This window comes from Centruroides sculpturatus, unplaced genomic scaffold (assembly GCF_000671375.1).
Source record: "Centruroides sculpturatus isolate CEXI.00-Female unplaced genomic scaffold, Cexi_2.0 scaffold928, whole genome shotgun sequence".
NCBI lineage: Eukaryota > Metazoa > Arthropoda > Arachnida > Scorpiones > Buthidae > Centruroides > Centruroides sculpturatus.
This window is the reverse complement of record NW_019385137.1, coordinates 339,419-351,920: the sequence shown is the minus strand read 5'-3', so window position 1 is coordinate 351,920 and position 12,502 is coordinate 339,419. Positions and strand designations below refer to the sequence as shown.

The window sequence follows — 12,502 nt, the reverse complement described above, 5'->3', positions numbered from 1 at the left end:
ATTATAGACATAGCCATTCCAAACACTCACAATGTACAAAACACATGCACTGAAAAAATTAGCAAGTACACAGAACTCGCCCAGGAAATAAAGCATCTGTGGAGGATGGATAGGGTGCTTATTGTACCTGTCGTTCTCTCCTGTACAGGTGTGATACTACACACACTACACAAAAGCCTGGGAACATTACAATTGAGTAGAAATACCTACATCACACTGCAGAAGGCCACTATATTGAATACATGCAATATTTTTAGGAAATTCCTGAATACAGACACACACACTGACACACTTATTTAATTTTAGTTTTGTTTTGGTTGCTATGCCTTGACTCTGGTCCAGCATAGTACACAGCCACCGGTGTGAACCAAGTATAACTCACAAAACCCAACATAATAATAATAAATAAATAAAATAAATTTTATCAAACAATGAGATCAGCCAATTAATTGTATCGTGTACAATATTTTATACCCCTAAGGAAAATATTGTAGGTCTATGGTAAAATAAATTTCTTTTCCCACAGTTAAACTTTGCCGCTAATTGCCGTTGTGATAAACCATTTTCACTTTCTCTGATAATTTTAGCACAATTTTCTAACAGCACTTTGCATTTCTTTTGTTTTTTGGACATTTTCCAACATACTGAAATGAATTTCCTTTGTTGCTAGACTAATTTATTAACACCTGCACCTAATTTCAAGGGTGGGAGAAGTGCCCGGGTTGGGTTCGAACAAGAGTTTAGACTAATTCATTATATTAGGAGGAGGAAATGTTGAGATGGGTTCAAACAATAGTTTAGACCAGATATATTTGCGGAAGTGGTCACTTATTACAGTTGTATGTTGTTTTGGACCAAAAATTAATGCCCACTGTCGCATTACACAGATAGTTATTTAATTAATACAGACAACTTATACAAAGATTATGTATAAACTATTCAGTGCCAGAAATTTTTGCCCGTTTTGACAGGTGCCCATAGAATGCAGATGGTCGCCTAAGCAGTTTTCACTGTTTATATAATGCAGGAAGTGCAAAAACTACAATTATTTGACTCCAAGACAATTCTATTTTTCAAATATAAATAACTTATATAGTATCATGTTGTAAAACAAAGGATAAAGGCTTTTATAATCCAAGAACATACTGTAATGGCATGTTCATATAGATCAAGCTTTCTTGAAGACTTACTACTTGGAACAGCCCAAAATTTAACAATAAAACTAATTCACTTATTATGCTTTAGTTTGCAAATCTTTCTAATTTCTTTCATTTTTACTGTTTAATACAATGCTGTTCTACTTATAGGTCTTATAGCCACCCTACTCAGATGCAAACCATGAGCCACACCTAATAAGCAAATTCACAAAATTAAACAATCAAAGAACTGTGCATATGGTTTTCTGAATGCTAATGCTGATAACGATCAAGAAGTAGGATTCCTCTAGCATGCTGTTGAACAGTTTAGTTGTAATATGTTTAGTAATTCCTAACAAACTTTATTTCTTCTATAAAAGTTGATAAACAGTTAATATTACTGATATAAATAAAGCCTTATTTATACATAAAATTTTCTTGAGGAAAATAATTTATTTTGGGAATTATTTTTAATTTACATATTTTATCATCAATTTGATGTACTTAAAACAGGACTATTATTTTTTCCAAACAGTTATTAATAGTTGTTCACAATGCAATGTAAAATGGAAATATTTCAAAATAAATTTTGTTGAGCCAAATGCAGTTGGCTGAAAATCTGCAAATGATTCCAAATCTTGATGAATACATGAAAGAGTAAGAGTTAATAACCATTGTTCAACAGTATTTATGATTGATCACAATCTTTTGGTGTTTTACCCAAATGAAGAGTATCCCAGGCATAGCAATATATGGGTAATATATCCATTTTCAATGAAAACTGAAGATAGCAATTTGAACATGAAAGGAAAAGAAAGCCTAATCAACCTATCATTTGAGGACAGTCTCAAAGCTAAATTCCACTCATCTTTATCAAGACATCATTTTTGGCTCTCTGTAAAAAGTGAGTATCTAGTGTAAGCCATCATAAGTTTAATTCCATTTACAACAACCTATTCATGTGAAAAGACATTCTCATCTGTTACAGTAATGAAAAACTAATAACTGCTGTCTGCTTGAAATACAATTAGCTCTCCTTATTAAATTGACATCACTGGAGCCAAGAATTCATAAACTTATTTCAAACAAGAAGCAACAAACTTCACACTAATTTGTTTAATTAAACAAATTAATTTCATATTAATAAACTAAAATAAAGTAAAATGGAATATTCTATAGTTCATTATTCTATAGATGTTTGTATCATTTAAAAAAAATTCATAACAGTGGTCTTGGGATTCAAAATTCTGAGTTTAATGATCTATAATGTCAAAGGTTTGCAACCACTGGTCTGGAGTGAATTCACAAGAATGGTCCATTTATCCTTGGACCATTCTTGAAAGAATGGTCCAAGGATAAATGTGGCTTGAAACATGCTTTGTTACAGTCCAGAGATATTGAGAAATGCTTAACATTTTTGTTATATCCCAACTGAAATAGCAATAATGCCTTGAGTCAACCATTTTCACACAAGATGGAGTATCTCTACATATCCAAAGCTGTATACAGCAATTTCTGCAGCATTTTACCAATTACAGAGTGAATAATTGTACATTTCTTACTGCCTGGCCATGTCATTCTCTGGATCTTAATCTGTGCAATTTTTGGTTATAGAAACACTTATAACTTTGATTTATTGAGGCCATATCAAAAATTTGTAAGCATTGAGAGAAAATATACAGTATGAGATAAGAATCACAAAAGATCAACTATGGTTTGCCAATGAATACAGTGGTACCTCAGTACACATCTGCTTTAGAATATGCCCAATTCGGAATAGTCCTGTTTGGACAAAACAAATTTTGCTTGGTATATGACTTTTGTTCGGTATACGACTTAATTCAATTATACACGCCATCTATGAACAAGTAGCACTATCAGTGTACTAGACCAGACTAGATGTTCGCGGTGCCACAGTTTATAACTTTCTTCTGATTTTAATTTGTAAGTAACATTTTATTATTTTTATTAATCATGAATCGCAAAAAGGCAAATAAAAAGCGACAGAAAACTAAAAAAATTGACTAGAATCACAATGGAACTGAAAAAAGAGATTGTTGAGAAATATGAGGTGGCATGCATGTACGAGATTTAACTGTTGCACACCGTATTCCGAGAACGACTATATCAACAATCATGAAAAATAAAGACATTATTAAATCTGCTAACATTGCAAAAGAGGTTAAATCAATTTCTAAACAGTGATCGAAGACATTAGATCATGTTGAGAAATTGCTTTTGCTTTGGATTACTGAAAAGCAGTGTGCTAGCAACAGCGTATCAGAAGCAATTATTTGTGAGAAAGCTAAAAAGATATATGCTGATCTCATGAAAAATCAAGCAGGAACTAGCCAGGAAAGCAAGGTGTTTAAAGCCAGCCATTTTTTTTACATTAGAACGGATTAATCATTTTTATGTTACTTGTTATGGGAAAGATTGGTTTGGTGTACGTCCTATTCGGTATAGGTCTAAACACCAGGAATGGATTAAGGTCATATACCAAGGTTCCACTGTACACTGTTCATTTCCTTCAGATCTTACACCATTAGAATGGAGACCATATTAAAAAGTGTCTTGTGCAAACAAAATGTTTGTTGCTTACAATGTTAAAAGTGCCAGAGTGGTGCATTTTGGTGCAATTATATTTTAAAAGTAATTTTTTTCCATGTCCTGAAATGTCACCATATCAGATTTGATTGTATTTGGACTGCTACCTATCTCTTCAAATTGTAATTAAAATTGCTTTATTTAATGCTATCACCCAGTATTTAAAAACATACTTCAATTTAAGACATTTGCTAATTTATTAACATATTTTTGATCAGTATTTATTTATGAAGTATTTGCTTTATGAATAAAAATTTCTTACATTTATTATAAGTTATTATAATTTTAATATTAATAATTGTATATATGGCAATACTCACCTACGCAATTATCACACAAACTACAATGTGATGCCCTTGGAGGCCTAAATATTTTGCAAGTAAAACAGTACTTTAACTTAACAGTCTGTCCTTTTATAACTATTTCCTTTGTTCTGGGCGGGGGCCGATAAGTAGGTGAACTAGATCCATTCGGCACCTCTATATTAAAAAAATTAATATTATTAAATTTTATCAACATTCAAATCAATACCTATATAAATTTTTTCTACATACAGTGATGTATTATTCAAAATTCATTTTTGAAAATATTGTTGTTTTTCAGTTAGTTATATATTAAAATATTGAGATTTAAAAAATAAATAAATACCACATTTTTTTTCTAGGTTTTTATTGCTATTTCTCATTTTTACTTTTGAAGGAAACTTTTTGACTATCTTTTTCAGTAGTGACAAATGCAAAAAAGCACAATGCTGACTTGGCAAGCAAAATCTGTCTACTCTGCCAAAAATGCCATTCAATGTATGTATATTTGATGATCTTTAATATTTTTCTTTTCAATGTCATTTTGTTGTTAATTCTCTAAATGAATATCTTAAAAATAGCCCATTTTCCAAATAAAGTTTTTCAATAGGCAATGCAAATGTGATAAAGTTCAGCTAGTGATGTGAAAAGGATATTTTTAAAATTTCTCTTTGATAACTTGTAATTGTTGCATGATGTTATGATTTATTATTATTATATAGCTTATATAGCTAACCTTCAATTTACAAGTTATTAGAATAGCATTATTTTGGTTTAACATGATCAGAAAAATACAAAAAACTTATGGTATTTTAAAATTATGTTTAATCCTATTCTAATTACTATGACATTGCAGTTACAACATACCTACTTTATTCATTTAAAGAGTGGAATTCTTCATTTTATACATCAGGACTTTAAATTGTATGTATAAATGTAGTGCAGTAAAGAAATTTTCTTCATAAACTTATTTAAATTGGATTTTACTATAGAGAAATAAAATCCATTATTAAAGATTGTTTAAGATAAAATCATCATCATTCGTAAGCTAATTAGAAAAAGAAAACAACACAAAGAGTTAATAATGGAAATGAAAAATATTTTCAACCAAAAAAAGAAGATATTTGTTTTAACAACAACAACAAATGAAAAGATGAAAATAAAATTCATTTTATAATTAATAAAAAATGAAATCTTGAAACTTCTCCATTTCCCATATAAATGCTACTCTTGATTTATAGTATAAATCTCCAATTTACACAAAACTAATCATCTGTATAAATTAAAGGTTAAGTGTATACTGAAACATAAGTTATGTTATATGTATACAGTTATGAAGATAAATATATAATTATAAACTGTTGTCAAATGCAAATAAAAACAGCAGCAGATCAGAGTGCAAGTAACAAAAAAAATTAGAATTTTTTAAAAAGTAATATCCCTAAAGCAAAAAGATAGAGATAGTATTAAAGATTTGGCTACTTCTTTATCTTCATCTTTTCCTATGTTTATATGGGGTCAGCATTTCCTTCTCTAATACATTTTTTCCATTTCTCCCTATCAAGAGATTCTTCTCTCTTAAGTCCCCTCTGGTTCAAGTCTTCTTCTACCTTATCTTTCCAATGCACCTTTGGTCTTCCTCTTTCCTTTTACTACCAATTTTCTGATCTTCTTTCCAACATAATTGTCACTTCTTCACTCTACGTGGACAAACCACCTCAACCTACATTCTTGCATCTTTTTGCTCAAAGGGCCCACATTAACAGAACCTCTAATAAAATCATTCCTTACTCCATCCTTCCTTGACACCACACATCCATCTCAACATTCTCATCTCTGCCACCTCCATCTTTATTTCTTCAGCTCTTGTTATTGCCCATGTCTCAGCTCCATATCAGTTGTTAGACCTGCAATGTTATCATTGCAGGTCTAACAACTGATTTATACAATTTTCCTTTCAGATTGCGGCTAACTTTCTTGTTGCATAACACACTGCTCAGCTTCCTCCAGTTCATCCATCCACATTGAATTCTATGCTGCACCTCCGAGTTCAATCCTCCTCCCATCTCGACAAATGTCCCAAGATATTTAAAACATGGAACAAAAGGGAGCGGTGCATTTTGGATTTTAATATTACATGAATCTCTACCATTCAGAGTCATATAAGCTGTTTTAGTTCTGCTAATCTTCATGCCCCTTTCTTCCAAAACTTTCCACCAATTTTCCAGTTTCTTCTCAGCCTTGGTTTGGGAAAGTTCACACAGCACAATATCATCTGCAAACAGCATACTCCATGGAGCCTCACACTTCACGTCACACACCAACCCATCCATTATCAGGTCAAACAAATAAGGGCTATGGGCCGATCTCTGATGCAAACCAACATTAACGAAGAATCCCTCTGTAGTGCCCACACTACTCTTAACTCAGGTCTCTGCTCCCTCGTACATTTCCTTGACAAGCCTAGCATATTTTTCTGGAACATTCTTTTCCCTCAAACATCTCTTGCCTTGGTACACTATCATATGCCTTTTCTTGATCTATATGCAATTCTTCCTGCATTTCCCTGTGCCTTTCTATCAGCTGTTTTAGAGCAAAGATAGCATCAGTCGTACTCCTTCCTGTCAAAAAGCCAAACTGTTCCTCTCCGATCTCAGATTCCTGCCTAATCTTTCTTTCTACAATTTTCTCTCAAATCTTCATAGTATGGGACAATATCTTTATACCTCTGTAATCTCTGCAATTCTGTAATCGCCTTTACCTTTAAAGATTAACACAAGAATGCTCTTCCTCCATTCATCAGGGATCTTCTCCTGCTGCCAGTTTCTTCATAAGGTCCCAGAGGATATCAATTCTTTCCTTATCCAAACCTCTCCAAGCCTCAACCAAAATCCGATCAGTGTCTACTGGTTTCCCCATCTTCATTTTCCTAAGCACACTCTCCACTGCTAATATTTTGCACCACTCCTTCATTTGCATCTCCATTCTCGTATAAAGTTCTGGGGTTTTCTTCATTCAATAAATTCCTGAAATATACTTTCCATCTTTCTTGAACCCTTTCGTAATTTTGTAATACCACTCCTTTATCATCTTTAATCAGTTTAATAGAGGTAAAATCTTTTGATGCCTTATCTCTTGCTTTGGCAATTCTCATCAACTACCTTTCACCATCTTTCCTTTCGAAAACTTTATAAGCCTCTTCTAAAGCCTTTGCTTTTGCAATAGCCACTGCCTTTTTAGTCATTTTATTTTCCAAATAGTAAGTTTCTTTATCTTCAGGCCTTCCCATCAAATCCCATCTTTTTTTTGCCTCCTTCTTTTGTTTAACTACGAATTGTACCTCAGTATTCCACCACCAAAGTTCCTCTCCTTCTGGTGATCTCTTCCCTGAAGTTTTTCCCAAAACCTCTTCTCAAACTTTCAAAATGCAATTACTATTCAGCAACCACCATGTTTGCACATCATCCAGGAACTGGATTTCTTTTAACACTTACCTTAAACTCTTTCCTTAATTCCTCCTCTTTCAATCTCCACCATTTGATCCTTTGTTCAGTCTGGCTAACATAATTCTTACAATGTCCCATAAGAAAGTCAATCCACCAGATCTATGTTGTGCAGCAACACTTTCTCCATTTAACACCTTACTGTTTCTCAGTTCACTCAGATGTTTCCTCTGGCACAAGAAAAATCAATCTGGCTGGATCTACCTCCACTCATGTAAGTAACCAGTTGATTCGCTTTCTTCTCAAAGCAGATGTTAACTAGCACAAGGTCAAAAGCCACAGCATGATCTTTTATCTGATAAAAATCTGACATGACAAAATCATAATTTCTTTCATAACTTTAAAAGTTGCTGGAAAAGTTAAGCAACTTATTGCTGAATTTTTTTTTATCAATCTGATATAAAACAAGACCCTACTTTATTTTCAGGTATTTGAGTTTCCATACATTAAATTTTAGCAAAAAATTTACACAATGGTGCCATGTACTAGTACTTCAAATTTACTTCTGTTCAGGTGGCCATTAGAATTCTAAAATTGCTTGAATTTCAAATCAATTTTTTCCCATTAGAAATAAAATGGGTGATCAGTTAACGAACAAATCGGATAACAAACACTTTCCCAAAAGATTTTTATGTTCGGACAACGAACACATGATCGGATAACAAACACTTCACAGAACAAACACAAGAAGCAGCAATGTAAAATAATGAATACCAATTGGTCTTCTCTTGTCTTCAAACAATAATTTGAAACTTTTTGGAGCGCAGGAGACGTCGACATCAACACTCAACCCAGTATTTACTGATCAGATAGTATTCCTCTGAACTTTGAAACTCTCCTTGTAATTCCAGCTTTTTATTTTTCTGACAAAAACAATTTTTTAATAGTATTCACGAGACTGTCGGGCAGGCACTCATTAAGTTTTGCATCGGTTTTTATTTTCGAAAGGTGAGTATAATATCACAGGTAGAGTGGGAAGATGTCTGATGTCTGTTATTGCTGGGCAGTATGGATTGAACAGGTCTACAGTAAGCCGCAGTTCAATCTTATCTAAGAAAGATACTGTATTATCAAGAAGACTCAAGCAATTAAAGGAGTAACAAAAATCACATCTGAGAAATAAAGAACATTGAAGAGCTCATAATGGAACTTGAAACTGATCTGACGACAGAAGAACGCCAAGAAACTTGGCAACATATGTTTTCTTCTGAAAAATAGGATTAATGGCGATATCTGCTATTAAACATCTTTTGAAGAAGTGAGAGGATGTCAGAACGACGGTCTTAGAATGACATCCAAACCAGGTTGAGGTTAATAGGCCTAGGGATATCTACAATTACAATGCTATGAATTACTTCTGAAAAACCATGAAGAAGAGAGAAAAGCAATCGACATTGGACAGATTCTTTAAATCTTACAATGCTATTAATTACGTCTGAAAAACCATGAAGAGAGAAAAACAATCGACATTGGATAGATTCTTTAACCCCCACAAACGGAAAAAACATGACTAATAAAAATGCAAGTCTGCATATATATGTATTTTTTGTAATAAATAAAAAATATAAAAATAAAATAGTATATATATTTTTTTATTTTTACAAGTCTCCGGAATGAATTAATCAAATTCCCATAAAAACCTATGGTAAACTGATATTCAGTTAACGAACAATTCGGATAACGAACAAAGTCTTGGAATGGATTATGTTCGTTACCTGATCACACACTATAATGGAAAGTGAATTTATTCATTCTCAGAACCTAAATAATACCCATTATGATAAACTTAAAACAGTAAATACACATAATTTCCAGTAAAAATAACACAATTAGTAATTAATTAAAACAAAATAATAAATAAAATATGTAAATACTGTATAATAATATGAAAGCTTCATTTACTGGTCAACACCAACTATGGTATCTTAAACATGATTGCCTAATCTACCACATTTGTGACTCTTTCATGTTTTATGATAAGTTGATAAGTTTTTTTTTCATCTCAATCATTGATATTACAACTTTTCTCTTAGACTTTACTTCCACACACTTCTCAGATGCCACAATTAATGTAAAGTAATGTGAGATTATATTCTTTGTTTAGAAGCTTATTTTAAATATTTTACTTCACATTTTGTTTGAATAAAATAAAGTTGAACTGTCTTCAGATAAAAAAAAATTCATGTCATTGCTTGATGAAATTCAAAAATGATATAATGCCATACAAACAGTAAAAGAAATTCATAATGTATATGAGGAAGATGCTCCTAAAATTCAAATATGTTAAATGTGATTTTAAAAAGTTCTGTTCAGAAAATATTGAACTAAAGAATACAAAATGTGCAGGGCTTGCAAAAGTTGAGACAAAGAAAAATTGCAGGAAGAAATTGTTAAAAAAAATTGACAAATAACAATATATATATAACCAAATACACCAAACATAAAGAAAAAAAAAACACTGAAAACATAAGCAAAATGCAAGAGCAAGTGATAGACAACTTAGGTGCACAACAGATTACATTCATGTTTCAAGAATATTTTTTGACTGCACATACATTTCAAACTTTGAAGAATCATTGAAACTCTGAAGCAAATTTTTTTAAAATTTAGTATTTGAAGCACCACTGTATAAAAATATATATAAATGTTAGTGTAATAAATTTTTAAACCAATACTTAATTCAGAATAAAATTTAAAACAACTTTTTTAAAATAATTTAAATATATAATAAATTTACCTATCTGTTTTTCGATGTCTGCAGCTTCGTCAGGAGTTGCTCTAGGAATGACCCCTGGATCACTAAAACTAGTACGTAGCAATGTAGCCATAACAAATAAAAAGAGTACTGCACCAACTACAGGAATCACAACACCAATTTCTTTTAACAAGAAGGGACAGCTAAAAATTAAAAATGATTGTCTTTTAAATTAGAACACATGTTATAATATAAGCATATTCATAACATAGTAAACTGCAATATTTGTATTTGAAAACTACAGATTCTTTCATTATAGTTTTAAAGATTTCAAATAATTATTAAACAGGATTAAAAAGTTAAACATAGTGTTTTGTATTTAATATTTTTGGTTAATTTTTAAATCTTATAAATCTTATTTTCTATATTTAATATATTTATTAATATGACCCAGCACATGTGACTTGCTTGGTAAATTTGTATTTTTTAAATGCTTATAATTTCAAATTTGCTTTCTGTTCCATTTATTATGTTCCAGTCTATAACCTGAAGATGGCCATTATACATCATTGAAAACATTTGTTTCATTAATAAACATTCTATATTTTACTGGATTTAAGGTTTTTTGGAATTAATTTTAGTAATTATATTCAGTTTTTGAAGTTTCATAAAGTTAATTAATAAATTGGAACTTTTCAACTAACACTGGTATGCACAAAATAATACCTTTTCTTACTTACTCCAACAATGTTTATTCTGAATTACTGATGTTTTTAGCCACATTTACAGGAGTTTTTCAAGTAAAGAGCTGTTCCATTTATCAAACGTTCAAAAATAGAGAATACCAAGACAAACACCTCATTCTCACTTACAAACCAGAAATGCATAGATTATACACCAAGATTGCTAAAAAAAGAAGTTAAACCTCCAAGTCACTTATAAAATGTCTACTATATACAGGTTACTGACCAATGGTAAAGGCATTTTAAACAAATTACAAGCCCCAGGTTATACATCATTCCTTATTGGCTTCCAGATTTAACAGACAGACATATATATTTGAGCTGACATATGTTAATACATATGTTGGCTCAATCTACAGATCCCTGAATATGAGAATTAATGTGAGGCTCCGGAAGTAGGTCGAAATTCGCGCANTTCTCCCGACCTCATCAAAAATCACGCTACCGATTGACGCGATGGTTACAGGTGCGGAAGTAAGTGAAGCTTTATCCCAAGGCCAGGGTCATGAGCGCTTGCCGCCGCCTACGCCAATCGGACTCTTCAAAGATTGTAAATGGTAGACTCTTTTATCCAGTAAAAGAGACTTATCATGGGGAAGAGGAGTCAGTAACAACTAGTACATAAACAGTTTTTTTTTGTAAAGCAAAAAAAGATTTTGTTTTATGTCGCGACCTATTAATAATGTCAACTTTGTAAACTTTGAATGTGAAATTTCTGTTCACACAAGTGTTTTTCGAATCCAAAATTGTCGCGAGAGAAACACGATCGCAAATATCCGTCATAGATTGAGTAATTTATATAATCGAAATGTGAGGAAAATTATCCCTCCAATTTTCAAACGCGTGTAAAACAACTGTCTGTCACAACCAAAGCAACCATCAAAAGAACCGATTCGGAAGAAAATGACGATATTCAAAAAAGGAAAGGTTGAAATCGTCATCAGAAAAGGTTCAAGAAACATCGAACTTTCAACAGAATTGTAGTCAGAATCCAAAGAAATCGTCATCTTCGAACTACATGACCTCGATTTGTGGTAATCTGCATCAACTCTGATGACAGATAACAGTCTCTTGTTCAGAAGACTGACAATCTGGAAAACAAGTATGTCTACAAAAAAAAAAAATGGGGAACACACGAACTTCCACCGTCTGTGCAGACACCCCATCATCCTCCTACGATTCAGAACGGAAATGGAGTAGTCCACTCCAAATTTCAAAAAAAAAGAAAAGGGAAAAATATTCTGTTGGAAAACTGCGAGAGAAAGGAAGACAAACAAACACACAGATGACATGTGATCTTCGGACTTACACTCAACACGTCCACGTGTGTCGGAGTGTGGCTGTGAAGTATCTTCTACATCTACATTCTGAATGTGACAGACTAATTGAACTACGTATATCGAATCCCTATTTGTGTTCCGAAGAACCTGAAAGGAAACGCGAATATATTCGATTTTAAACCCCCTTTTGGCTTTTTCAGAAAGAAATGAAATTTTGTGATTAGTATAAATTGCTC

The 12,502-nt window shown here is 32.1% G+C and overlaps 1 protein-coding gene across 1 annotated transcript in view; it reads right to left on the bottom strand.

Moving 5' to 3' along the window:
* Window positions 1–4,019: 4,019 nt before the first annotated feature.
* Window positions 4,020–12,502, bottom strand: part of LOC111635297 (probable palmitoyltransferase ZDHHC14) — a 26,820-nt gene continuing 18,337 nt past the window's right edge. Inside the window, exons 2-3 of the mRNA XM_023380227.1 lie at window positions 10,286–10,446; window positions 4,020–4,222 (exon numbers count right to left, since the gene is read on the bottom strand). Of these exons, the coding sequence (XP_023235995.1) occupies window positions 4,035–4,222; window positions 10,286–10,446 (349 nt within the window). The 3' untranslated portion in view covers window positions 4,020–4,034. The remainder of the gene's footprint in view (window positions 4,223–10,285; window positions 10,447–12,502) is intronic.